Here is a 27,197-nt window from a genome sequence, read left to right as displayed (position 1 = left end):
GGGCATAATTAAAACACAACATACATTATGTAATGTGTTTATACAAGACTTACTACAACATTGCTTTTTGGAGTGTTTGTTAATGTGTAACAAAAAGGGCAAGGATAAAGTTTGACAAATGCCCAATTCTCAGACCAGCACCCAAACTGCAGCTTCAGTCTATAGAGCCCCTCTATCCACGTAACTAAATTTGACAGGGATGCCAGAGGTGATTTAGCAGTAACCCAAGGCAGAGAGTCTGTTATTTTGGTGATTAAATAACATTGTAGACAATAATTTAGTATAGCTTGTAGAGAGTTCACTGTAATATCTGGACATTTGGTTTACTTTTCACCTTCATCAAATAGGATGTTTCTGAAAAATACTTTATTATAAAGCCCTGTATCTTTAATGTTAACTGCTATTGATAGAGTGAACTTGATAAAATTACGATGTGCTCTAATGTTCAGATCTTATAGCCTATTAGCAGACAAAAACACAGGTTTAACTTTAGTTTGTGATTTAATTTTCTACAATCAACATTTCCAAGCAGTCAATTAACTGCCTCTGCCTCATTAACAGACTATAATGTTATTGACAATACAAAAACTTTTTGAAAAGTTATGAGATTGTTGAATCATTCAAATGAAAAAAACAAACAAAAACAAAAAACCAAAAAACAATAATATCAATGTAAAAATACATTCATATCTTCATTATTTTATGGCTTGATTATTTGCTAGCCTGTTTAGCTGCAGAAATCCACTTCTGTCAATCTGGAGCTTTGTAAATCCAATAAAAGGTTCAGGTATTCTTCTATACTTGATGTGTACATCCCGGTGTGCAACAATAACCCACAGTCTCTAAAACTCCCGCAAAGTGTGTTTATTATGGCCAATACATTAGTTTCTATGGGAATTCTCCGCCATCATCTCTGTTAGTATGTGGTTTGGAGGTGCATGAGGGGATTATGTGGCAACAACTGAAGGACCTCTATTGTCCATTTCTGACAGGCAAATAAGCTAGTTATGTCTCATAGGTACCCTATATTATCATGTAGTTATAATTTTCAATAATCTTCAGTGTTCAAATGGGTAAAAGACCCCTAGACCATCTTTTCAGTGTCTTTGTGGTAGGTCTGTATTCTGTATCGGAATCCGTCTCTTCTGAAGAACTGCTTGAGTATAAAGAGTTAACATCAAATACGTAAAATTCAGGATCAATGTGCTCCCCTTTGTCCCCACATTGTCCGCACTGGAATCTTCCTTTAGTTACCCTAAGACACTCTTCAATACTCATTCGCTTCAGGACCACACAAGGCTTCATATTGTCGTTATCGAATATCAAATTGTCCTGAGAGCTTGCCATGTGATGAACAGAACTTGATTGAGCTTGTATGCATTTTTGTATGTTGCATGAGATGCCCATCCCCGAGGTAGAATGTGTTGAAAGGCTAGCATCACTCTGTGCATTCACAAAATTCATCTGAGAAGAATAGTGCACTTTTTTGGCACCATTTCCTTCAACTTTTTGTGATTGGGAAAACTTTTTTCCAAGTCTGAACTGCCTGGAGCGCTTTGAAATAAATGGTTGGGAAGATGTAGCAGTTTGAGGCATTGATGTTTCTGCAGAATTGTTCACTGTAGAACTTGCTGTTGAATCCTCGTAGTTACACACATGCATATTCTTTGGTGTAGCACTACTTTTTACAGGGCATACAGTGGCACGAGTTATAGCCATGCATGGGACAACTACAACTTTAAGAATACTGCCCCCTGGTATAAAGGACTCAACTGCAGGCAGTGCTGAAGGCAATGGTGGTGGTGCCAAGTCCACTGGTTCAGAAACAAGCTTTTCTACAGTCTTTGGATTTTCTTCCGCTTCCTGGAGCTGAATGGGGGTGGACAGTGACAGGTGCTGCTTAGCCAGGATGGGGAGGTCAGAGGGTGTGAGGTCTGAGGAGAAGGAGGTGGATGTGAATAACGGGGGGGAGATTTCACCGTCTTGATGTGGCTGCTCCTCAGATGACTCCCCGGGACATTCACACAGGATGTTACTGACCCAGCGCTGGTGTTTGGAGCAATACTGAGGCAATCCTTTGATTGAACTGTGTTTCAGACAACTTTCTCCCATGTTGTCTGTCTGTGTTGCACTGGTTGTTTTGTTTGTTTTGTCATTCTGCAAACCTAAGGCATGTTCCGTTCTTGGTCCATCTATATGCACCCTTGTATCAGTGACTGGACAATCTAGCTCTAAGGACTTCTCTGCTGCAGATTTGAGTTGTTTTTTGGATGTGCCAGCACAAACACAAGATTCCATAAACGTACAGCCTATAGTTCTTGTTCCCAGGTGTAACTTGCTGGGTGAGTAGCAACAAGCAGCATCTGAAGGAACAAAAGACATGTAAAAGTTTAATTCATAACAATAATAAATAATATGAACAGTACTATACAAGTACATTTTTTCTCAATCAGGTATGACAATACAATACAAAATGATTAAGTCAGTTGTATTTTGTTTTTTATTGTCTTTCTCAAAAGGTTTTGGTGACCATCCCAATAATCAAGATTTTACTTGTATACACAGCTGCAGGTGATGATGAGCAATCAGGCTGTGACTGCGCTGACATCTTATCTGGTTGGATGATCATCAAAATGTTTTCAGAAAAAAAATCCAGTTGACAAAGGTCGTTTTTACACTGCCACTAGTTGAGTTGACATAAATGAACATTCGCTCCGAAAGCGGTATGCTTGGGCCGATGTGAACAGGTCATGTATATTTCTCGAAACGGCCACTGCAGAAATGCTGTTTGACACGTTTATCTGACGAGGCAATTTGGATCAATTGGAATTGGTCTCCAGAAGATGACAAAGACTATTCTCTTCCTGCCTCTGTCTGTGCAGTTAAGCCTGGGTCTATCGGTGTGTTGTTCCAAAAGTGTTTTCTCCTCTGTCACCACAGCCCCTCCGCGTAGTCTAGTCATGTATAGTGAAAGTAAGCATGTGCTTGAGTATTCATGGGGCCCGGTCCACTTTACACGTGTGTGGGGAAGCTGGCCTGAAGTGGTCGAAGTAGGAGACACACTCAAAAAAAGTCCCATTTTACCATATTTATTTGCAACATTGTGGTACACCATGGACAAAAAAACAACATACATATTTACAAAAAATTAACTGTGCTCAACATACAAAAAAAACTGAGGAGAAAAATCCACGTGTACCCTGGCTACACTGATGTCTCTCTCTAATGTCCAATTAGCCCTGCTTAAATACCCTCCTGTACAGGAAGCACCTCCTCCCGTTATACACCATATCCTCCACAGGTGCTGTGGGTATAACATTAGCTGTATCTTATATTAAAACCATCTCTCAGGGCCCAAGTCCCTTAACTAAATAGTGTTTAACAAAATAACTATAAACACTTAAAACATTGAAACAAAATACATTAGACATTGACACAAAGAAATAAACAAACTTAAACCAGTTCTCCCCTCCACATGGTCTGCCCTACGACCACACCCAAACCTATAAAAATGGCCGACATAGGGCACACCCCCTCTTTGTCTGGACCATGTGGAGATTCAGGTAAGTGAATTGCTGTATTAAACTGAATTGACACCAACTGAATTAACTGCATTTAACCAAATAAAATATTTTGAAACTAACAAGTGTGTGGTGATTTAACTGAAAAACTAAACAAAACAAACCCAGGATAGTTCTACTTAGGTTTATATAGGAACATTATTGAAAATGAACATATGTGTGAACAAACAAAATGATAATATTAAAAAGGGACAAAGGCCCACTTTGTCACAATGTGCTATCATAGATATAAGTTTGATGAACAGCTGATGGACTTTTGCATGGCTCATGGTGTGTGTTTGGGGTGAATGATGTGTGGTGCATGTGAACAAGGCTGACCCAAAAGTAAACAGAACTAAATCTAGTATGCACTGGGGTCGCACCACAGAGCGCACTAGCACTGTGAAAAGAGCATTTGCTCCGAAAGCGGTGTACTTGAGCCAGTGTAAACTCAACAGTCGCACCAACGGCCGGTCCAAAAAAGCTTGAAACAGGAATTCTCAGAGTGGCTCTACTCCCACTCTGGAGTGGGGCGAGTCAGGTGTGATTGCAACCTACGCAGTCTTTTGTGACAGTAAAAGTGCTTGGAAATGGGTAAAAAGTGCTCAGATCATGTACATTTGTACAAATGAACGTTGCAGAACTGCTGTTCGTCGAGGTGATTTGGAGCAATTTAATATCAGTGGCACGTCTCTTCCTGCCACTTGAGGCAAAGCTGAAGAGGGCAAATCACCTTTTTCCAGTCCATGGCCTCGGATTTGGAGGAGCTGATTCTCATCCCAGCTGCTTCACGCTCAACTGCAAACTGCCCCAGTGCCTGCTGCAGGTCCTGGCTCCATGAAGTTATCAGGACAACGTCATCAGCAAACAGCTGAGATGAAATCCTGTGCTTCCCGAGCCAGATCCCCTCCGGCCCCTGGCTGTGTCTAGAAATTCTGTCCATAAATACAATGGACAGAACCAGTGACAAAGGGCATCCCTCCAACATGCACCAGGAACAGGTCTGAATTATTGCTGGCAATGCGAACATAGTTCCTGCTCCAGTCATACAGGGATCAGACAGCCCTTAGCAAAGGGCCCCGAAACCCATACTCCCGGAGCACCCCCAAAGGACACTAAGAGGGACACGGTCTAATGCTTTCTCCAGATCCACAAAACACATGTGGGCAAACTCCCAAGAACCCTCGAGCACCTGATGGAGTGTAGAGCTGGTCCAGTGTTCTGCGACTGGGATGAAAAAAATGCACTGCTCCTCCTGAATCTTTACCTCAAGTGGAGGAGTTCAAGTACCTCGGGGTCTTGTTCACAAGTGAGGAAAGTGTGGAGTATGAGATTGACAGGTGGATCGGTGCAGTGTCCGCAGTGATGCGGTCATTCTATCAGACTGTCGTGGTAAAGAAGGAGCTGGGTCCAAAGGCAAAGCTCTCGATTTACCAGTTAGTCTATGTTTCCACCCTCACCTATGGTCATGAGATTTGGGTAATGACCCAAAGGATATGAGCGGCCAAAATGGGCTTCCTCTGCAGGGTGGCCGAGTGCTCCCTTAGAGATAAGGGGAGGAGCTCGGAGCTCCTCCACGTTGAGAAGAGCCAGCTGAGCTGGCTCGGGTATCTGTTCAGGATGCCTCCTGGACGCCTCCCTAGGGAAGTGTTCCGGGTATGTCCAACCGGGAAGACCCAGGACACACTGGACGGACTATATCTCTTGGCTGGCCACGGAACGCCTTGGGATCCCACTGGAGGAGCTGAAGGACCTGTCTGGGGTGTGGGAAGTCTGGGAGTCCCCACTTACACTGCTGCCCGCGCACTCGGCCCCGGTCATTCAAAAAGCTTTTTCTCCTCCACCACCAGTGTGTACAGTCTTCACGGTGTAGCCACAGGTGAACAAAATCACCACTGCGTCTAGGGGAAGCAATCACATGCATGTGTATTTTGTCTGCTTGAAGCTCGTTGTCATAGAAATGAGTTTGGCAATCAGCTGATGGACTCTCACATGGCTCATGTCGATGTTTGGGGTGAATAATGTGCAGTGTGTATGAACAAGGCCAACGCCGTACTGGCGTCGATCCACAGAGCGTATGAAAACAACCTTAGTAATATTGTTTTGGATATGTTTTGATATACATTACCTTAAATGGCAGTATGCATATCCTGTATTATGTACTGTTACAAAAAGATGTGGCATCAGAGAAGTTTAACATTTTAAAATGTGCAATGTGCATGCACTGGATACACCATCAACATTCAGTACAGTTCTTGTTTGTTTGTGGCAAATTAATAAATCGTCTTTCTAGTTACTAGCTTTTGGTCATTTCATATCATATCATAACTTCTTGTTCTGCAGACAAGGACAAAAAACATACAAACATAAAATTCTCTTACATGCACCAGTAAGACATGTCTTGCCCAAGGACACAAAGACGGCACACACCGCCGTGTGTGTCATATTCTTACCTGAGTGCAGCAGTGTTTTCAGAGTCGATGCTGTGGTCCTCAAGTCATCACTGATTAAATCCAACAGTGCTTTCTCATCTTCTTTTACAGGAGAGTTTTTCTTCATGATCTAGTGCATAGATTAACACTTTTTAGATAGTGTCTTAAAATGAGACACTTCGCTACTTTGAATGAACCTAACAGGCTTGTTTACTCAAAGCAGATCTCACAGTTTCCAAATAAACCTAGATTTTACAACAAATAATTGTTACCATGATTGCATTACAAAGAATTTAGAAACCATTAAATGGCATTAACTGGTGACACCATTTTATCAATTTTATGTAGGGCTGAAACAAATAACCATCCATCGACCATGTAAAAAGAGTCAACTCTTTAGTACATTATACTGAAACAGCATCATTTTAGCTTCATCTAATTACAAAATAATATCTTATTTTTAAAACATACATTTTAACCTATTCAGCAGGAGATACCCATGCTATTTTTGCATTTGTCTCAAAGAAAATGCACTCACCTTATCAATATAGGTCCATTGTGGCAAAGCTTTGTCAAGTTCACGTAGATAGTAAAGCAGTCTTTCCTCTGTCTTTTGAGCATAATTCTCTCCATACTGTTCCTCCATATGGTTCTAAATATATATAGACAGACAGTCAGACAGAGAGAGAGAGAGAGAGACAAAGAGAGAGAGACACAGAGTGAGAGAGAGTGAGAGAGAGAGAGAAAAGTAAAGTATTAATGTGTATAATGTGTAAATACTGCAAACACAGAGGTAGAAAATCTGTTTTAAAAATGGTATGGTTGGTGGTGGTCGGATGGGCCGTGCCGATGGTACAGATCAAGTACCTCACTTCCGTGAGTCTACAACAGGGCAGCTGTGGCTACAATAGTAGCTTACAAAGTCAAATTTATGAATAATGGCTAGTTGGGCTACCCTTACTGTAAAAAGGTTTTATAACGTATATTAGAATTAGATAGAGGAGTTTACTGAAAATGTACAGTAATCGTTAATCTACACTGCTCCCTACTGGTATGTATGAAAACATACCAGCTGGTAGACACAGCTGAGTTTAAACATTTGCAATACCTACCTGGATATAGTCTTCAAGCCTTTGTTTGTCCATGACCAGTGACTGAGCAAAAGTCCTGAAGTCAAGCTGGTTTCTTCTCATAAGATACATCTCATGTTTCCTCTACGAAAAAATACCCAGTGTTACTAGTTGTTAAGAATATTTTTAAAAGCATTTATAACATTTATATGGTATAAAGGGACCTACACAATGTTCATATTGAGGTAGTTTAGATGGAAAGTATTTCATAATTTTCTGCACGACATTGATGGGTCCGATGCCTTCTCTTAGCATCCACATAATCACCTGCAGCAAGAGTACACTATCAAATATTTAAAATGATAGGAATTGTACAAGTAAAAGTGTGTCATACCATGGTTTTGAGGCCAAATACAATCTTCATATGTTTGATGGCAGGCACCAGTGTGGGCAGCAGAGTATGAATGTGCTCCAAAAAGGCAAGCACTCTCTCATAGTGATAGATTTTTCTGTTTTTGACGATAGTGTAGACTTGTGCAGACACAACACGGACATGCCACGACTCATCCAGGCTCAATAAGCCTATTTCCCAGTCTCCATCTGGCCAATAGAGAGCCTTAACATCTGTAAAAAGAACATCACAGAAGTAATAACAAATGCACCAGTTTAGTGTAAATAAGACAAGTGGTTTCCTTTTTGTATATACCCTTTTATTTTAATTTATAGACAATATGCACTTGTAGAAAAGGACAAATGATCATGATCCAGAGAATTGTGCTGTGTATTGCTGAATCATTGGGTGTCTAGATTAGATTTGGAAAAGTGACTGAATAATATAATAAATAGGTTACTATATATCACCTTGGAAAACATCAATCATGTTGTGAGCCCAGGCGTACTCTATGATCCACAGCCTCCACGCACCGTGTTGCTCCATGAGATGTCACATCCTCTCCACATAGCATCGTTTAATCTGCCCCATGGCCGAAAAAGCTCCGCCTGGCGCAGAACATGTACAGACAAGTCAGGAAACGACAAAGTGTCACAATGACAGCAACCATGACTTTATTTAGTCCAGTTTAATTATGCTATGATTAAGACAAAACTTACAATTTAAAATCCACATCCTGTCGAGCTGTTGTTGAAGATAAATAGATTTTAACCAGACAAAAACAAAAATGAATTCCTGCATTGCTGCTTTAAGAGGTTTTTTAATACTTCTTCTTCTTCTAGTAGGTAGTGTTTTATCGGCCACTTTTGATGCTTTACCACCACCAACCGGTAAGGAGTATGAACTGGAATAAGTAATAGCTAAAACAGCAGCTTACCATATTAAATACACTCCATAAGACATCCTCAGCTGCCCACAATAATCACAATTCCCAGTATTATGTTTTCTTATTTTATGCAATCTAAAATTTAATCCAGTACGTCCAAATCTTAATCTAGAAACAAAAAAACAACTAAAAACTAAAAACAAACATGGATCTTTATTTTTCCTTTTGTACATCTCATTGAGCCCACTTTTTTATGCTACCAGCAACCTCTCCTATCCCATTTCAATTTTTTTCCTGACCTTTTGTTTGAGAATGGACTTTGCTTCCATTTGACTTAATTTCACTTCAATATCTACGTTTGATTTTTAACTCGATTTCTTTGCGTGTTCATCTAAAGCTTAATTTTCTCTAACTCCAATGTGCGATAAAGGCATAAACACACTAGGGCTACCACTAATCCCATCTTTACCACCCTATAAAAAGCTTGTTTCAGTTCTTCTAGGTTTGTTCTCTTCCACTCATCGAATTGCCAAACGAAACTCGATCGCAGACTGCAAAATGGTACATCCAAAGTTTTTAGTTTGCCTGTGTGAAGTCAAAGTCTAATGGCACAAAATAGAAGACAAAATCATGTGGCAAAAACAATTTCTTATTTAAGCTCAATTTCACAAACCAGGTTGAAATAACCTTGACTTTAATTCCTGACTCAGAGTTATCTTTCTTTATTCTTTATTTGTCAGTGACCATGTACAAATTCATTAATCTCACAAAAGAAAAGATGATTTGTACCAGATTTAGCAACTGCTAGTTTCCATCTGCAGTCCCTGGGCAGGTGAACACACATTAAAATACACATTTTATTACAATTACAGACTAACAGTGCATCATTAACATTTGCAATAAAATGTCCCCATGTCCAGTATATGAGTTTCTACAGTCCATAACAATACAAAAAATAATTATGTGCAGGTTTTTACAGTGAAACAAAACAATACAAATGAACTAGACTGATGTGAACACATTTATTTATCTAAAATGTACTTTTTCAAATTTCGAGTAAAAATATTCAAATTTACAGACAATTTCAGTCTGTAAGTTGATTCCACTGTCTGATCATTTGAAAAGAAAAGGCTGCCTGAGCAAAGTCTGAGGATCTTTTTGGAACTGCAATTTCAGTTCACAGAGGACCGAATGGATTGGGTAGTTTGGTCGAAATAGGTATTAATACATTTTTTCAATGTAGCTGGAGCTGCATTATTGGTAATTTTGAATAAGATTTTTAGATTTGAATAGAAAACTAAATTGTCAAAACCGAGCATTTTGTATTTACTTAAGATTTTATAGTGGTGATAATGAAGTTTTTTTAAAATTTTTTTATGGAGTGCCTTTACTGTCTGATTATAGATGGATCCATGAGATTTGAGCGCGCTCTCTCATTGGCCTGAGACCAGTAGGACACACAGTAGGTCATGTGTGGGATAATCATGGCATTGAAATATGTGAAAGTGGCCTCTGCTGTCAAGCTGTTCCTCATGTGTCTTAGTGAAGAAATGTTGTATCGGATTGAGTTGCATACTTTTTTAAATATGCTTTTTGAAAGACAAAGTCTGGTCCAAATTAACCCTTTTGTCTCCGTTACAATATTTAATTTTACTCTGTTAACAAAGATGGGGCATGTCTTTAATTTTGTTAGTTTTGGTAAAACACATACCGACTGTTATTAATGTTTAGCGTCAGACATGAAGGTCGGAGCCACTTACCAATTTTGTTCATAGCTGAAGATAATGTGGTGTCCCTTCCGTCTGCGTAGATGATGCATATGATGATGTCTACATTTTTGCACACGTCTGGGAGATCGCTGATATAAATGCTGAACAACAGGGGCTCCAGAATTGACCCTTGTGGGACCCTGTTGTGCAGGGCTGCAAAGAGGACATATGATTCTTTATTCTTACATACTGTACCCAATCGGAGAGATATGATTTTACCCAATGTAATGCATCAATGGAAAGATGGTACTGAGAGGGCTTGGAGAGGAGGACAGAGTGGTTTACTGTGTTGAAGGCCTTTTGTAGGTCTAGAAACATAGCACCCACTGTGCCCCCTCTCTGTGTGATGCATTTAAACACATTGTATTTTTTTATACTTGTGCATTTGTAGCACATTGAGTACAATTTCACAACTTTAATGTCATTTTACACTTCATCATTTTGCACATGTATAATAAACACCTCTTTACTGTGAAACTCTTGACTTTACTGTGAAACTCTTGACTTTTCATCTTCTGTCTAGAACGTCAAATTTAAATTGAGACTTGACAAATAATGAGGCTAACATGGTTAACACTCTCCAAGTTTGTCTATAAATGTAATTAAATGTGTATGTGTGCAGTACTAAATCTTCGCAACACTGCCATGTCATGACACTTAATGCTGTATTTTTATGTTTTACACTCTGTATGTGCCAACTTATCATGCGCCTTAATTAAACTTTTAAAATGAGTCGATGATGTACTTCCGGTTTACGCTTATGATGTACTTCCGGTTTACGCTTAAGTATGAACTTTGTTTGACGAAATCGGAACGAGCCTCCTTTTCCTAACTCCTTCGTAACTCGGCACAATATTTGGGTATAGTCCTTATCATGGCAGACGGTGAAGTACATCTGGATTTGGCTTAAGGAACTACGAGCTTTGTGGTTAATTTGACAAATTGTTATTGTAGAGCGCTTTTACTTTGGAAGTGGTAATGGTTTCACCCGGAAATATTTCGTGACACATGCAAAGTCAGGAATTTATTAGGAATGGTTCCCCATAAAACAAGTGTGACCTTTAATAATGTTTAATTGCATTTTATAGCATGCAAAGAAAACACAAACCTGAATTTGCTGATATATTAAATATAATTTACGTCGTCTAAAGGTACGTTGCCCTTGGGTCTTGTATCACTAGTTATAGCATTTGGTATCACTTACCAGGCTACTAGATATGTCTTACTGAGCTCTCTAGGGGTGTTTCGGATAAATAAAATGACTGTAATTGCATTCACACTAGAAATTATGGGAACAAACTGGCAAAGAATAGCACAAGTGATTTTATTTAAAAGAACTGTGTGTAGTTTGCGCTCTTACTGTCTTAAACCAGGGCCAGGTAGACTACTACAATCACAGCTGAGCCTGGGTCGCCAGTTCTAAACCTGCATATAGTGGGCACACAGACGTATTTCTCAGTCTGTGGGCAGGTCATGTCCCATACGAAAGCTTAAAACCTCTTGGTTTCACTCTCTGAGCTGCAGAGGCTGCATCAGCACTGATCAATGATTGGCTGCAGATTCACATCAGTGAAATAATATCATATGTTTTTGTAATTAATTATAAACCAGCATTCAAATTGTTATCAATAAAAGCTATATTTGATTTGAACCTCACACATAAGGACACGGATAGGTTACATTTATGAAATTTAAAATCTAAATCTCAAGTAAACTTCCTTTTAAATAATATAAAACGATTACTACCAAACAAAATGGCAATTGTAGCTGGAGGCATTTCCTTGGCATCACTATCAGGGGGTAGAAATAGGGATTATCTAAACCCCTATACAAATCTGTTATAGGGAAAAGGATAGCAAGTAGCTTACATCAGGTTTTATCTCAGATGTTAAAATCATTGTAAAAAATCGAAAAAGAATGCAATTAATAGGTATTTTGATAGTTTGTCATGATTATATTGTTTTGTTTTTTTACAGTTGACTGCCCACCCATTGTTGATTGTATCCTCCGTGAAGGCCACAATGAACAAATCCTGTATTAGTCTGCTTCACCTGTCCAGAATATACTTGAGACATCCGAACATCACAAGGGGGGCTGTAATGCCACTTCATTTTGTGGGACTACGCACCTACTGTAGCAGTGTCAGGGTCCGATCCTATCTACAGTACATGAAAAGAAAGATCCGGCCTCCCACTCCTCCCTATAGCCATGTGTGCCAAGTAGGTGACCCAGTGTTACGAAGTCATGCATCACTGGTGGACCCTGCCGCTGTGAAGGGCCCAGAGGTCCAAAAAGTAATTGACACCATGATCAAAGTGATGCGCAAACTAGAGTGTGTGGGACTGAGTGCGCCTCAAATCGGGGTGCCCCTCCGTATATTGGCACTGGAGTACCCACAGAAGATGCTGGAGGAAACCCCTTCTGTGTTAAGAGAGGCACGAGGCCTGAGCGTGCTGCCTCTCAGAGTGTTTGTTAACCCACAGATGAGAGTGCTGGATGGAAGGACTGTAGTTTTTCAAGAGGCATGTGAAAGCATCACAGGGTTTTCTGCTGCAGTGCCACGGTACCTGTCTGTGGAAATATCAGGTATGAGAATAATTGACATAACTTCCATTTAAAGAGGGGGTATTATGCTTTTCATTGTCTTTCTAAACCATTTGGTAACATCTAGGACAGCATAGTATGTAAATAACCTTTCTCAGGACGTGCACTGGTTCTGTTCAAAAAACCTATCGAAGAGGCAGAGCGATATCAACACGCATTACTTAAACCTGTATGAAACATACACACATTTAAGAATTTTTTATCTTTGTAACTAGGAAAGGCAGTCAATAAAGGCAATTTTGCATAATACCCTCCAACTCTTTTTAAAATAATTCCTTATTGTTTTGTGTTGCTGTAAGTGTTGGTGTATTTTGTTATTGTACAGGTCTTAATGAGAAAGCAGAGTCAGTCACGTGGCAGACCAGCCACTGGGCAGCTCGTATTATCCAGCATGAGATGGACCACTTAGATGGGATCCTATACATTGACCACATGGACAGTAAATCATTCATAAATATTAACTGGCAGTCATACAACGAATAAAATACAAAACTTGACATAAGAACAAGAGCTTTCTTTGATTTTTTTTTTTTTTTTTTTTACAAACTATTTATACAAATTATTACTACTATACGATAGATTGTTATTAGTTTTGGTTTAGGATTTTAATAATACACCATTAAACACATTTTATTGTTGAATAAGTAGCTCAAATTTCACATTATGTAGATCTGCGTTCTTCCACCTCTAAAACATTGCCCAGCTCCATTTGTCCCTGTCCTCTTCTGTTGAAACCCTAATCCATGCTTTTGTCACCTCCAGATTAGATTACTGCAATGGCATTATTCACAGCACATTCCAAAACACCCAATAAGTTATAATGCATCCAAAACTCTGCCTGCCTCCTCACACCCACCCAGTCCTGTGAACACATCACCCGTCTTGCTGAAGTTCCACTGGCTCCCTGTCCCTCAGCACATCAAGCAAGTCCTCCTCATTATCTTCAAAGCCCTCTACAACCAGGCCCCGTCCTAGCTCTTGGACCTACTCCAGCCCCACACTGTCTGGAGCCAGCCTCCTGTTCCTCCATTGCAGGACCAAGCTCCGAACCTGGGGAGACAGCCTTCTCCATTGCCACCCCCACCCTCTGGAACTCCCTACCTAAACATCTCCATGCACTGAACTCTCCACCTTCAAGAAAAGTCTCAAGACCCATTTATTTAGAATAGCATTTCATTTTTAACTTTTTTTCTCTGTGATTTTTTTTTTCTTTCCTGTATTTGTTTATAGTTTTTTTACTCTTTTAATATTATTCTGTAAAGCATGTTAAACTGTCCTGAAAGGCGCTATATATAATATATTTAATAGTTTTACTAGAAATTTGAAAAAGCTCATTTTAAATAATCAAACGTGTCCACATCAGTCTAGTTAGTTGGTGCTGCTCTGTGCTCACTGTATAAACCTGCACATAATGATTTTTATATTAGTTTGGACTGGGGGGGACATATGTATGGCAAATCGGTAGTCGTATATTGTAATTGTTAATTGATATGTGTTTTTTAATGTGTGTTCACCTGCTCAGGGACTGCAAATGGAAAGTAGCAGTAGCTAAATCTGGTGCAAATCATCTTTTCCTTGAAAGATTAATGAATTTGTACATGGTCCCTGTCAAATAAAGAAATAAAGATAAGTAAAACATAATATTAGGTGGAATATGGTATATTGCACTAGATGATATTTAGCCTTAATGTAAACTTTATCCATCCACACCAGGCTCACTTCATACGCCATATGTAATTTATGTTTATTACAAACAACATATGCAAACAAGGCAACAATAGTAAAACAAACTCAGGCAACTGCAATACAAATTCTTGTGATCTGACATCTAAATATTTTCACAAAACAGTTCATATATGTAAAAAAAAAAAAGACATTGACCACTGACCTATTTGAAAAGTTTAATTAAGGTGCATATTTAGTTGGCACATACAGTGGAAGTGTAAAACATAAAAATACAGCATTAAGTGTCATGACATGGCAGTGTTAAGATTTAGTACAGCATAGATACGCATTTAACTACATTTATAGACAAACTTGGAGAGTCAACTAACAAGAACTTACATATTTTGTACTCATGTGTTTGATTTGTTCATAAATGGGGGTGAAAGAAAGATTGTCAAGGTCAGAATTGTATTGATCATGAATGCTAGCTATTTTCTTGTGCTCAGAATGCTTTGGTGAGGTGTGAGCAGACTTGCTTCTGTATACTGGCAGATTTAAGGCACTTTGTTAGCCTCATTATTTGTAAAGTCTCAATTTAAATTTGACTTTCTAGACAGAAGATGAAAAGTCAAAATTTTTACCGCATTCACAGTAAAGAGGTGATTTGTACCAGCAGTCTTTGCAGTATTCATTTCCACAGTATTTGCATAACATGTGGACCTTTTGACTACATCTACCGACAGAACACAAACCCAACTTTTTAGCCTCATGGGAATTGAGACAGATCTTTGCTTCATTGCAATAGTCAGTGTGAAAGACCTGGCACCTAAAACACAAGATCTGGGGATCCTGGTTGACGATCTCACAACACCTATGCAGAGCTAAAGGACTGATAAACGATATAGCAGATTCAGATTGATTATGCAAAGCTAACGAGGAAAATGTGTCACTGCAGTTGTTCAGAGTTGGTGATATACTTCCTCTACGTTGCGAAGCTGTTGCTCGAATTGGTGTGAGCTGCTCAGGTATTTCCTCAACTAAATCTACTGTGTGATTTTTGAAGCACGGCTGAAATTTGGGACAGTTAACATGGTGGTAGGTTTGGCATTCTTTGCATTTATAAAGAATTAAGCGCTTCACTTCGAGACAAGTACAAGTCAGCATGCTTAGAACCTCATGATCAGTCTTTTCTTCAAGACTACCAGGTAACGCCTCCATCTTGTCTCCAGAGGTGTCTCTATAGAAATGGCTGGCACGCTGGGAGGTAGGCAAGAAGTCATTGGCATGCAAGTCAGCAGAGGGCTGCTTGAGATGGTAAGTAGAGATGTATACAGACTCCTTTAACATGCCATTGGCACTTTTATCAGGCATCCAAGTTAAAGAGCGAGGGGATTCATCGACAGGCGTTTCTCTGAGGCGCTCTCCTTCCAGCTCATCTGTGTACAGATCCATGTCACTTTCTTCAGGCAACTCTTGTAGAGGCTGCTTGACATCTAGAAGCCTCATAGTGCTGTCAAGGGCAATCTAAATGACAAAAAAACTAGGTTTGAAAATTTCTTGAAGTAATAGCAACAACAATGCAAATTAACTTTTGTGTATACATTAATTACCTGAAGGCTGTGTCCTCTTTGCCTCTCTCTCACAATGCTGAGCTCACATTGAGCCTGACCAGCATACTTTCCCAGTACAGCCAGAAGGAGGCGACACTCACAACGAGCCACAAAGAAGGCACAGGACAAGCGCAGCAGCTCATCAACCCTGGCTGAACTGACTTTTTGAGGCTGAAGGTGGAGCTGTTCCCGTCGTGACAAGCACAGCCTATAACCCAGCAGGCCGAAGAGGAGCTCTATTTGCTGTGTGGAGAACACTGGCTTGATGCAGTGGGTAAATATACCCGAATACATCTGGGGAGAGACAAAATATGAAAGGAGAGGGACAGAACTCTAAAACCATCTTTCACAACATCATCATGGTGAAGTTATGCTTCTGACAAACTAATTCTACAGGATATCTGTGTAGTTCCTCAGTCATCCAGGTAAGTTTAATCACAAAAGAGTCTGTAAACTTTACACAAGTTTCTAAGAGTTTTCAGTAAATTTTCTTTTGTGATAATAATACATGAAATAGACAAAACTAGCAAAAGAAGGGAAACAAATGTCTGACAGAATAAACATAACTTTCATTAAAGTTAACCCAAAAACACATTTAAAATTTAAACCGACTTTGACAATTTTGTACTCTTCCCTCCATGGACCCAGGTGCAGGTTGAGTGCTGCTTGTTCAAGCACCTCAAATGCTTTGGCCAGGCCTTTTAGCCCTGCTCTGACTTTTGTTGGTCGCCTACTGTCAGTCACTTCTGCTTGCAGAGACTCTAGTATGATGTTCAAAGTATCCAAACCCAGACAATGTGCATCAGTAAATTCTTCACTCTTAAGCAGCTCATCCACCTCATTGCAGAGGGTCACGTCTCTGCATGGCAGACTGGACCCCTGGTCAACGATTTGTTTTTCCAGAAAATGATTGTAAGCGGCCACAAGATCTATGGTTCTCTGTCCAGTCATGGTTATCTCGGTTGAGCTGCCAAAAAAAAAAAAAAAAAAATCAAAAACATGTTATGATTTTTGAGTGGGTCTTACCAGTTAGTACACAAACAAACACACAAATCTTTCATAAAAATATGTCCATCCCAAGCACTGATGCCTTGGCCTATAATCTATTATGGGTCTAAACATAAACATGAAGAGCAGGAACCTGCAGTAAAGTACCTCAGGTCCAGGTGAGCAATACTTTTTAGAGTTAAAAAAAAATGACCAATGTGCCCAAAGTGTGTATGTATTTACCTAGCCCAGGGTGCTGACATGAGAAGATTGTAGTGAATGTTGATCAGCGTGTTTTGCCAGAACAGAACAGGTGTTGTAAATATAGGCCTTCCTTCTTTTTATATAGGCCGAACTGTATATAGATAGTTACAAAACAATATAATGTTTTTAGGTTTCAAGAAAATAAATACTTTACGACTGTAACAATTTGGATCTTTTAGTAGTCTGACTCTTAACACTCCAGGAAGTGACATATCCAAAGAGAAAGTAAACTTCGGCCTGAAGTTAAGAGTCGTATGTAAGGTTAACTTGTGCTATGAATAAATTGATTGGATTACGATGGCTATGCTTTGAGGACAATACCTCAGTGTCTCTCCTTTTTTCGGAAGGAAAATGTGATATTTTAACAATTTCACTCACAATAGGAGAAAAGTGAGCAGCCTCTGCTACATGCCTGATGGTGTAGGTAGGCCCTCTATTTTTTTTATTTCAAAATAACATGATGGTGATCGATCAAAACTGAAGCTTACCGTTTAAACTACCGTGTATCAAATCGTCACTAAAATCAGGTACATAAGTCCGCGGTGCTCCCTGTCTGCCGCACACACCGTGTTAGCTGCTAGCGGCTTGTTCCGCTCTGCGACCTAAACATTGTCACGTGACGTGACACGGACCTATCAAGACAGTTTGGTTTCTGTATCTGGGCAAGTTTGTAAAAAATAATAAAATAAAATACATACAACTATTACAACAAATATTTATGTTTTCCCCCCAAAAGCAATACTGAATGGAATTGGTTATTCCATTTCAAAAAGCTAATGAAACTATTGCAAAGTCTACAAAAAAATCTCAAAACTGTTTTTGAGGTACTGAAACCACGGATCTTAATAATCTTCACTTCCATGAAACCTGTCCCTTACCACTACGGTGCTCTGAAGTGTGAGAAGCATCAGGCTGAAATGAGGCGAGGCTTGGTGACATAGTGCAGAGTGCGGCCCCGCCTTCCACTCTCTCTTATTAAAGCTGTGAAGGATGCCCGCTCCATCAGCAGCGCGCCTCTCCTCCAGCAGTCCTCTCCAGTCCTCTCCAGTCCTCTGAGGGTACCGGGTCAGCAGCATGTCCAACTCAGATCGCGTGGTGCTAGTGCTGGGGGGAGCGGGCACTGTGGGCTCTGGCGTGGTCAAAGCGCTGCTGGACAAAGGTAAGTATCCTACTGGACAATACACCTGTTGCCACTTTGAGATTTGTCGATATTTATTTGTGTGTGAAATATAAGTCAATCATTGGTGCAAATCAGCATATCAGAGAAATCTAGTCACAATTTGTCATATCTTTAATTCATTTTGGAAACCAAATAAATAACATTGCAAACCATTTGACATTGTGTACTAAACTACAAAGCCCCATTGTAAAATAGCTGTATTTTAATGCTTGCGCATTCCTGTGTAATTTCTTTAACAGGGTTTATGTAATCAAGTGTTCTTTCTCATTGCTAGTGGTATGGTTACCTTTAATGCATCAAGACTACAATAGTCTTTCAATGTACTAGCGGTCAATGGACTTCTCTTGAACTGTCTTGTGTTACCATCTGCTGTTGTGTCACGCTTCTTCCTCTTATGACCTTAATAAACAGATTAATGTAGGCCCATTAGTCTTGTTGTTTTACATGCCAGAGGGATCAGTGGGCTTGTATGTATCTGTGTGCAGGTTTTAAAGTCGCAGTGATCTCCAGAGACAGTAGTCGGCTTGACAGACTGTGCTCATTTGTCTCTCCCAATACAAAGGATAATCTCACCACTATAGTTGGCAATGTGGGTAAGTGTGGTTTTCCTAGACATCTACTTGTCCATCCATGAGCACATGCACAGACAAGCATGCTGGTGGGCAGTTTCACGCAAGCCTAGTAATAAATAAATATGCAAAATGCATGGCCTGCTTTAGAATAATTTAACATTTAATTGTAGTGTGTTTAAATATTCTTTAATGCAGTGTTTTTTCCAGGGTCTGAGGATGGGGCAGAGCAGGTGAAACAGGAACTGCTTAAGTCTGTGGGAAAGGTGACTGATGTGGTGTCATCTATGGGCTTCAGCTGGTGGCAGGGAGGCCCCCCTCATACACAGACTCTGAAAGACCTACACTGGGTGAGTGCTCTGGTTTAGTGAAGGGGCTCTACACTATACATTCTACACTGTATGCATATTTGGGCTTTTAAAAGAAGAAAGAAGAAAAATAAAACCACAAGCTGTGCGTATTTCTTTAATAAAAGCACATGCTGCTGTTGGAATTTCTTAATACCCTGTTACCAGCCATCCATCCTGGTGTGCACACAGTCATAATACTTTGGTGCATGAGGCCCCTAGGCTCAATGTGCCCTAAAAGTATAAAAGGACTAGGTGAGAGAATATATGCTGATATTACATTTTATTATCATTTGGTCTGATGACTTCTCTGTTTCAGGTTATTGACTGCTTACTGTATAGCACATTTGTCTCATGGAAGGCTTTCTATCCACTGGTGAGGGATGACCCCGACTGCACTTACACCTTTATTACAGGTAAGTCACTCAACACTCATCCTTTGTCCAAACGTGAGTTCTCTGTATAATCATTACAGAGAATCTTTGTCTAGTCTCTCAGCTGTTCCCAGTGATCTCCATCTGTGTTTTACTATCAAACAATCACTCAGCACCACTGATGCATGGTTTGCACAATGTGTCACATTAAAATGGACAAATTAATTGGTTGTAATCCCTCTCTTCTGATTGGAACTACCCAATAAAAAATATACTGTCACAGGTACCTGGGATTAATTGCTTAACTCAGGAAAAGGAAAAAAAAAAAAGATCCCCACAGAAAAGATTAACTGCAATACTATATTGTCTGTATTCTAAGTTGAAATATAACCGAACTTCAGACCGATACAGCAATGTAATGCTACCCAAGAAAATAAATGAGGAAACAACTAGACTTAAAGGAATAGAACGTAGCCTGCACTCAGAATGAAAACTGAGGACCAAATTAGGCCACATCTATGGAATTTCAAATCAAAATCTTAGATACTGTTCCTTTAAAATTGATCTCGAATTGGGCCTCAAATGACAGAAGATTATTAGAAAATGCAGTGTACAGAAGATTTACAGTTGACAACACATTGCATACCTCAAAGCAAAAATGAACCTATGTGCAAATGTTGTTATATTCAATTTTTGTCTTAGGTGGGGCTGGGGAGAAGCTGCTGATGCCTGGTACTGGGTTTCTCACAGTGGGGGCAGCAAGCAGTCTTGCCTTCTGCCAAGTGCTCAGAGAGGAGTACCCTGATGTGGCCTGCAAACTCACTCAGGTGGGCCAATCAGTGCATTATTAAGAGTATATCAAGTACAGATAACCTCAGAGTTCTTTTGTGTGACTACATGCTTGTACAAGAGATTGAACCACTAACCATACTATACATGTACTGTACATGTACCTCTTTTATTTTACCGCATGTTACTGTAAATACAGCTGACTGTGAAATCTGTTGCTTCATCTCTTCTGTCCAATAATATTTAATGCAGATGGGGAGCAGTCTTTTATTGTAATACAGTGAGTTCTAGGGTATACTGACTAAAAAACAAATAATCAGGTTCAATAATAATCTGTGAATTTACCTTTTAGATACATTACCAGTCAAAAGTTTTGACACACTTTTTCATTTCCTTTTTTTGTTTATTTCCATGGTTACTTGCATTGTAGATTCTCACAGAAGGCAGAACTATGAATGGACTTATACAGAATCTAGCAAACAAAAAATAAACTCAGGCTCTACCCCCCCTGATCTAGGAGTATGGCATCATCACATCTGAAGACCACCCATCTGCTTGTTGTTGCAGGTGAGGATTGATACCGGCGTTGCAACCTCTGAGCGTTTGGCCCCTGGGTTCCTGAATCATCTGGAGCTTGGGCAGGCAGTGGCTGCTCTAGTGGAACGACGCAGCACTTCTCACTCTGTCTTCAACTTCAACTGCCCTGCGGATTTAAAAACTGTTCTCTTGGACCAACATGTTTAGATATATAACAGTGGTGTCCAAACTTTTTTCCACCAAGGGCCACATATTGAAACTTAAATGGAGCAAAGGGCCACAGATTACAGGATAATGAAGTGAATCATGAAAATGTTGCATTTGACTGAGCCTCACACCTTTAACAAGGTTTGGAAGGAATAAGGCATTTATTTTAGACCTGTATCAAATCAAAATGTTTGTTATGTCGTTTATGAAGGCAGAATTTTCTAAAGTTTGCAGTAAAAAGTAGTCCTTTTAGTAAATTGGGCCAGATCAGGTGGAAGCCTGTGGGCCAATAAAAATTGGTCTGAGAGTCGCTTTTAGCCCCGGGGCCATAGTTTGGACACCCCTGGTATATAATATGTCCTGCACTCTGCTTTACACAGACCTATCCACTGTGAACTTTGAACCCTAACTTTGCACTGTTATGTCAGCCGCCTGATGTTTTAGCCATTTTATAAATTCTGCAACCTGTGTTATTGTTACCATTTTGTGTCCTTGTATTTTGTATCTGATGTGTTTAAATTAAATGCTTACATTTTGTGTAGTCATCCACCTTATTTTCCAATGGCGAGCCAAATACCTGCAATATGCTAGTAGGTAAAGCAGGGCAAGTTTATTTGTATAGCACAATTTGCATGCAAAGTAATTCAGCACTTTAAAACCGCGAATAAAACTTTTTAGTCATATACACAGCTAAACAGAACCAAAGTAGAGGCTGAAAATGTGTGTCTCACATTTTCAGGTTGTAGCTGCATAAGACTAAAATGCTGATTACCCATGTTTAGTCCTGACTCGGAATCAAAAGTTATTTTCTGTGAGCCACAAGAAGCCAGTGCAGAGACCTGAGAACAGGACTTACAGATGAAACCAGAAGTTTACATACACTATATAAAAAGATAAGCTTTTTTTTCTCACTTTCTGACATGAAATTAGACTAAACTTTTTTGTTTTAGGCCAATTAGAATTATCAAAATTATTTCTATTTGCTAAATGCCGAGACAATTTTTCATTACTTTCTTCAAAGTCAGGAGTTTACATACATTTCACTAGTATTCTGTACCACTGCCTTTAAACTGTATGATTTGGGTCAAACATTTTGGATATCCTTCCACAAGCTTTTCACAAGAGTTGGCAGGAATTTTGTCCAATTCCTCCTGACAGAACTAGTGTAGCTGAGCCAAGTTTGTCGGCTGCCTTGCTCACACATGCTTTTTCAGATCTGCCCATACATTTTCAATAGGATTGAGATCAGAGTTTTGTGATGGCCACTCCAAAAGTTTGACTTTGTTATCCTTAAGCCACTTTGTAACCGGTTTGGTAGTATGCTTCGGGCCAATGTCTGTTTTGAAGACTCATGTCCCCAGGCTTTGACATCCTGACTGATGTCTTGAGATGTTGCTTCAGTATTTCCACATAATGTCCTTTCTTCATGATGTCATATATTTTGAAGTGCAGCAGTCCCTCCTGTAGCAAAACAACCCCTCAACATGATGCCACACCCATATTTCACAGTTGCAATAGTGTTCTCAGGCTCGCAATTTTCACCCTTTTTCCTCCAAACGTAACAATGCTCATTATGGCCAAACAGTTTAATTTTTGTTTTGTCAGACCACAGGACGTGTCCCCAAACATTAAGGTCTTTGTTCCTGTGTGAATTTGCAAACTGTAATATGGCTTTTTCATGTTTCTTTTGGAGTAATGGCTTCTTCCTGGCAGAGTGTCCTTTCAGCCCATGTTGGTACAGTACTCATTTCACTGTGGATAATGACACGATATTACAAGTTCCGGCCAACATTTTCACAAGGTCTTTTGTTTTTGTTTTTGGGTTGATATGCACATTTCGGACCAAAGCACATTAATCTCAGGAACACAAAACCCACCTCCTTCCTGAGTGGTTTGATGGCAGGACATTCCCACAGTGTTTATACTTGCATATAATTGTTTGTCATTTCACAATCCAGTTTACTACTGGTACTTAGTCCTAAAACTAACAGTACAATTAGCTAATTTGAAAGCCTTTTACTGTCAATCACTGGAGAAACCAAAAGGCTGTTTTATTCATAATAATCTACCGACCTCCCCATTCAGAGTTTTTGATTGAGTTCTCTGATTTTATATCAAGCCAAGTGTTAGCTTGGGAAAAGGACTGTAATAGTTGGAGATTTTAACATACACATTGACAATTGCAGTGACTGTCTTGGTAATGACTTCAGTACCCTACTAGATGGTTTTGGTTTTACCCAGAATGTGAATAAACCAACCCACAGTCACAAGCACACCCTGGATCTTGTTCTAACATATGGTGTAGAGATCAGTGACCTAAATGTCCTCCCTCAAAATCCCATATTTGACCATTTTATAATTATCTTTCAGTTTATCCTTAAAGATTACCCTGCTCCACAGAATAAAACTATAATGAAAAGAACAATATCTGAAAAATGTATTTTAAAATTCAATGAAATAATAGAGTCAATATTTAGGGACATCCCACGTGACCCTGCTGAAAACAGCTTTAGTCCAAGTGATCAGTTTGTTGACAGTTCAATGCACTCCCTGAAAACCGCTCTTGATACTGTAGCTCCCTTAAAACAGAAGACTTTTAGACCCAGACCTCCCGCCCCATGGTACAATGAAGAACTGCGCTCACTCAAACAAAAGGTCAGAAAATTAGAGGCCATGGTGCCAGTCCCACACTGAGCAATCTTTAAAGCCATGGAAAATCTGTCTGTTGACTTGTAAGAAGGCTCCGTGGAAGGCCCAAACCAGATATTATTCAGATTTAATAGAAGTGAACAAAAACAACAGCAGGTTTTTGTTGAGCACTGTAGCCAGGCTGACAAACTGCCACAGTGCAGTTTAACCCTCAATTCCTGCTTTTTAACAACAAAATCACAACCATTTGAGATAAATTAAACAAAATGACCTCCTACAGTTAGTACTGAGCAAGCCCAGGCTCCAAAACTAGTGTACCACATAAATCCAACAGTGATACTAGAGAGGTTTACTGCTGTTGACCAAGCAGAGATAACTTCAGCCTTTGTCCTCAAAAACATCAACTTGTATGTTAGAACCTATACCATCCAGACTCCTCAAAGAAATCATTACTCTAATTATAGATCATATCCTTAATATAATAAACACCTCTTTAGAAAATGGCTATATCCCCCATTCTTTCATATATGCAGTGATTAAACTGCTTCTTGCTTTCAAATAATTTATTTGAAGTTTTTCTATAGGGATTCAGAGCTCACCACAGTACAGAAACTGCACTACTTAATGTCACAAATGACTTATCAGCTGCTGACAATGGACCTACCTATCAGAGGGGCAGCCCTCAGGCCCTGTCCCTGCATCTTCCGGTCTCACTGTTGTGACGGCCTACGGGCCAAACAGCAGTGCAGACTACCCGGCCTTCTTAGAGTCCCTGGGAGGGGTACTATACAATGCACTGACCATGGACTCTTGGAGGGACGTGATTGGGAAGAACGGCCTCCCTGATCTGAACCCAGTGGTGTTCTGTTATTGGACTTCTGTGCTAGCCACAGTTTGACCTTAAGGAACACCATGTTCGAGCACAAGGGTGTCCATCAGGGCACGTGGCACCAGGACGCCCTAGGTTGGAGGTCAATGATCGACTTTGTTGTCATGTCATCTGATCTCCGGCCGCATGTCTTGGACACTCGGGTGAGGAGGGGTAGAGCTGTCAGCCGATTGCCACCAGGTGGTGAATTGGATCCGCTGGTGGAGGAGGAAGCTGGACAGAAATGCTTTGAGGATCTCCTCAATCCCACCGTCACGTCTCCCGAGGAGGAAGCAGAGACTGGGGACCTGGAAGCGGACTTGTCCATCACCCTGGCTGAAGTCACCAAGGTGGTTGGCAAGCTCCTCAGTGGCAAGGCCCTGAGGGTGGACGAGATCCGTCCCGAGTACCTTATGTCTCTGGATGTTGTGGTGCTGTCTTGGCTGACACAGCTCTGCCACATTGCGTGGCGGTCGGGGACGGTACCTCTGGACTGGCAGAGGTCCCTCTTTATAAGAAGGGGGATGTTCCAATTACAATGGAATCACACTCCTCAGCCTTTTCGGTAAGGTCTATTCCAGGGTACCGCAGAGGAGAATCTGACTGATAGTTGAACCTCGAATTCAGGAAGAGCAGTGCAGTTTTTGTCCTAGTTGCGGAACACTGGGCCAGCTCTATACTCTCCATCGGGTGCTCGGGGGTGCATGGGAGTTTGTCCAACCAGTCCACATGTGCTTTGTGGATCTGGAGAAGGCATTAGACCATGTCCCTCATGGTGTCCTTTGGAGGGTGCTCCGAGAGTATGAGGTCCAGGGCTCTTTGCTAAGGGCTGTCCGGTCTCTGCATGACTGGAGCAGAAACTGTGTTCGCATTGCTGGCAGTAAGTCAGACCTGTTCCCGGGGCATGTTGGACTCCTCCAGGGCTGCCCTTTGTCACCGGTTCTCTTCACTGTTTTTATGGACAGAATTTCTAGGCGCAGTCAGGGGCCGGAGGGGGTCTAGTTCGCGAACCACAGGATCTCACTGCTGCTGTTTGTGGATGATGTTGTCCTGATGGCTTCTTTGAGCCAGGACCTGCAGCAGGCACTGGGGCGGTTTGCAGCCAAGTGTGAAGCAACTGGGATAAAAATCAGTTCCTCTAAATCTGAGGCCATGGTTCTCGACCGGAAAAATGGGGCTTGCCCTCTTTGGGTGGGTGAGGAGTCTTTGCCTCAAGTGGAGGAGTTCAAGTATCTCGGGGTCTTGTTCACGAGTGAGGGACGGATGCAGTGTGAGATTGACAGGCGGGTCAGTGCAGCGTCTGCAGTGATGCAGTCGTTGTACGTTCCTACCTTCACCTATGGTCATGAGCTTTGGGTAATGATCAAAAGGACAAGGTTGCAGATACAAGCGGCTGAAATGGGCTTCCTCCGCAAGGTGGCTGGGCGCTCCATTTGAGATAGGGTGAGGAGCTCAGTCACACGGGAGGAGCTTGGAGTAGAGCCGCTACTCCTACACGTCGAAAGGAGCCAGGTGAGGTGGCTCGAGCATTTGCTCATGATACCTCCTGGACGCCTCCCTAGGGAGGTGTTCTGGGCATATCCCACCGGGAGGAGGCCCCGGGGAAGACCCAGGACACGTGGGAGGGACTATGTCTCTCTGCTGGCCTGGGAACACCTTGGTGTCCCACCGGAGGAGCTGGAGGTGTGGGACATCTGAGAGCCCCTGCTTAGACTGCTGCCCCCGCAACCCGGTTCCAGATAAGAAAATGAATGGATGGATGTTGTTGGGTAAATAAATCCTCATGTTCAGCCCAAAGAGGCAACTGCTGTTGTGATTTTGGGCTTTACAAAAATGTATTAAATTGAACTGAAAAACAGCACTTAGATCTAACAGGATCAAGACTGAGACTATGCCTGCATCAGTGTTCAGGCAGATGTCATTTGCCACCTTGATAAGAGCAGTCTCAGTGCTGTGGTTGGATCTAAAACGTGAGTGGGAAATATCAAAGGACTAGTTAATTTGGAGAAAGTTGATAAGCTGTTGGTAAACTACTTTTTCAAGAACTTTCGAAGTAAAAACTGCAGATTTGAGATGGGTTGATAATTGTTCGGTACCGTGGCATCAAGACTGCTCTTCTTCATAACCGCACTTTTCAAGGCTTTTGGGGATGTTCCAGAGTGACAAGTTAACTATGCAAGCAAGTGGAGACAGTGAACTGTTGAGCACAGACTTTAGAAATCTAGTGGGTGACACATCGAGGCAGCATGTAGATGAACTGGTAACAATCTGACAGTTTTGTCAGTTACAGGTGCAAAGTGACTCAGCTCAAAGTGTCGTGGTAGCTGCAGGGTTGTTATTTGTGCTGTGGAATTGATGGCATTTTGAATTTTAAAACTTTGTCATTAAAGAATTTTTAAACCTTATCATTAAAAAAATATTGCAAACTCATTGCACTTG

The 27,197-nt window shown here is 40.7% G+C and overlaps 4 protein-coding genes across 5 annotated transcripts; 2 read left to right on the top strand and 2 right to left on the bottom strand.

The window, feature by feature from the left end:
- Window positions 1–485: 485 nt before the first annotated feature.
- LOC129456308 (TERF1-interacting nuclear factor 2) lies at window positions 486–8,300 on the bottom strand. 2 transcript variants are annotated; one of them, XM_055222426.1, is made up of 8 exons: window positions 8,173–8,300; window positions 7,924–8,061; window positions 7,457–7,686; window positions 7,291–7,389; window positions 7,105–7,206; window positions 6,531–6,644; window positions 6,014–6,122; window positions 486–2,363 (listed from the first exon to the last, which is right to left on the bottom strand). In XM_055222426.1, the coding sequence occupies exons 2-8, from the start codon at window positions 7,997–7,999 to the stop codon at window positions 1,066–1,068; spliced, it is 2,028 nt and encodes a 675-aa protein (XP_055078401.1). In that variant the 5' UTR covers window positions 8,000–8,061; window positions 8,173–8,300; the 3' UTR covers window positions 486–1,065. The 2 variants fall into 2 exon arrangements, with proteins under 2 accessions (XP_055078401.1, XP_055078402.1); XM_055222427.1 differs by lacking the exon at window positions 486–2,363 and adding an exon at window positions 3,075–5,897.
- Window positions 8,301–11,094: 2,794 nt separating this feature from the next.
- pdf (peptide deformylase, mitochondrial) lies at window positions 11,095–14,322 on the top strand. Its single transcript, XM_033967995.2, has 3 exons — window positions 11,095–11,259; window positions 12,085–12,694; window positions 13,038–14,322. Exons 2-3 carry the CDS (start codon window positions 12,130–12,132, stop codon window positions 13,193–13,195), a joined length of 723 nt encoding a protein of 240 aa, XP_033823886.1. The 5' UTR covers window positions 11,095–11,259; window positions 12,085–12,129; the 3' UTR covers window positions 13,196–14,322.
- A 277-nt stretch (window positions 14,323–14,599) lies between these two features.
- Window positions 14,600–17,870, bottom strand: spata2l (spermatogenesis associated 2-like). The gene is made up of 4 exons (XM_033968598.2): window positions 17,727–17,870; window positions 16,600–16,954; window positions 15,988–16,281; window positions 14,600–15,901 (listed from the first exon to the last, which is right to left on the bottom strand). The coding sequence occupies exons 2-4, from the start codon at window positions 16,936–16,938 to the stop codon at window positions 14,987–14,989; spliced, it is 1,548 nt and encodes a 515-aa protein (XP_033824489.1). The 5' UTR covers window positions 16,939–16,954; window positions 17,727–17,870; the 3' UTR covers window positions 14,600–14,986.
- A 403-nt stretch (window positions 17,871–18,273) lies between these two features.
- On the top strand, window positions 18,274–21,346 carry si:dkey-238o13.4 (uncharacterized protein LOC560780 homolog). The gene is made up of 6 exons (XM_033968148.2): window positions 18,274–18,397; window positions 18,904–19,011; window positions 19,198–19,337; window positions 19,654–19,750; window positions 20,411–20,535; window positions 21,065–21,346. Exons 1-6 carry the CDS (start codon window positions 18,313–18,315, stop codon window positions 21,239–21,241), a joined length of 732 nt encoding a protein of 243 aa, XP_033824039.1. The 5' UTR covers window positions 18,274–18,312; the 3' UTR covers window positions 21,242–21,346.
- The last annotated feature ends 5,851 nt before the right edge of the window (window positions 21,347–27,197 follow it).

Source organism: Periophthalmus magnuspinnatus, chromosome 6, assembly GCF_009829125.3.
Source record: "Periophthalmus magnuspinnatus isolate fPerMag1 chromosome 6, fPerMag1.2.pri, whole genome shotgun sequence".
In the NCBI taxonomy this organism is placed as follows: domain Eukaryota; kingdom Metazoa; phylum Chordata; class Actinopteri; order Gobiiformes; family Gobiidae; genus Periophthalmus; species Periophthalmus magnuspinnatus.
The sequence above is the reverse complement of the archived record's forward strand: the minus strand, read 5'-3'. Positions and strand labels throughout refer to the sequence as shown.

What these genes read in the sequence shown, in the direction of transcription:
- pdf (XM_033967995.2), top strand. Translation starts at nt 12,130, where the DNA reads ATGAACAAATCCTGTATTAGTCTGCTTCACCTGTCCAGAATATACTTG. An exon ending in CCTGTCTGTGGAAATATCAG is followed by an intron (nt 12,695 to 13,037) that starts GTATGAGAATAA and finishes GTTATTGTACAG; the next exon opens with GTCTTAATGAGAAAGCAGAG.
- si:dkey-238o13.4 (XM_033968148.2), top strand. Translation starts at nt 18,313, where the DNA reads ATGTCCAACTCAGATCGCGTGGTGCTAGTGCTGGGGGGAGCGGGCACT. An exon ending in CACTTACACCTTTATTACAG is followed by an intron (nt 19,751 to 20,410) that starts GTAAGTCACTCA and finishes TTTTTGTCTTAG; the next exon opens with GTGGGGCTGGGGAGAAGCTG. An exon ending in TGGCCTGCAAACTCACTCAG is followed by an intron (nt 20,536 to 21,064) that starts GTGGGCCAATCA and finishes TTGTTGTTGCAG; the next exon opens with GTGAGGATTGATACCGGCGT.
- spata2l (XM_033968598.2), bottom strand. Translation starts at nt 16,938, where the DNA reads ATGACTGGACAGAGAACCATAGATCTTGTGGCCGCTTACAATCATTTT. An exon ending in AAGAGTACAAAATTGTCAAA is followed by an intron (nt 16,282 to 16,599) that starts GTCGGTTTAAAT and finishes GTCTCTCCCCAG; the next exon opens with ATGTATTCGGGTATATTTAC. An exon ending in AAAGAGGACACAGCCTTCAG is followed by an intron (nt 15,902 to 15,987) that starts GTAATTAATGTA and finishes TTTGTCATTTAG; the next exon opens with ATTGCCCTTGACAGCACTAT.
- LOC129456308 (XM_055222426.1), bottom strand. Translation starts at nt 7,999, where the DNA reads ATGGAGCAACACGGTGCGTGGAGGCTGTGGATCATAGAGTACGCCTGG. An exon ending in TATTTGGCCTCAAAACCATG is followed by an intron (nt 7,390 to 7,456) that starts GTATGACACACT and finishes CTCTTGCTGCAG; the next exon opens with GTGATTATGTGGATGCTAAG. An exon ending in TACCTCAATATGAACATTGT is followed by an intron (nt 7,207 to 7,290) that starts GTAGGTCCCTTT and finishes ATTTTTTCGTAG; the next exon opens with AGGAAACATGAGATGTATCT.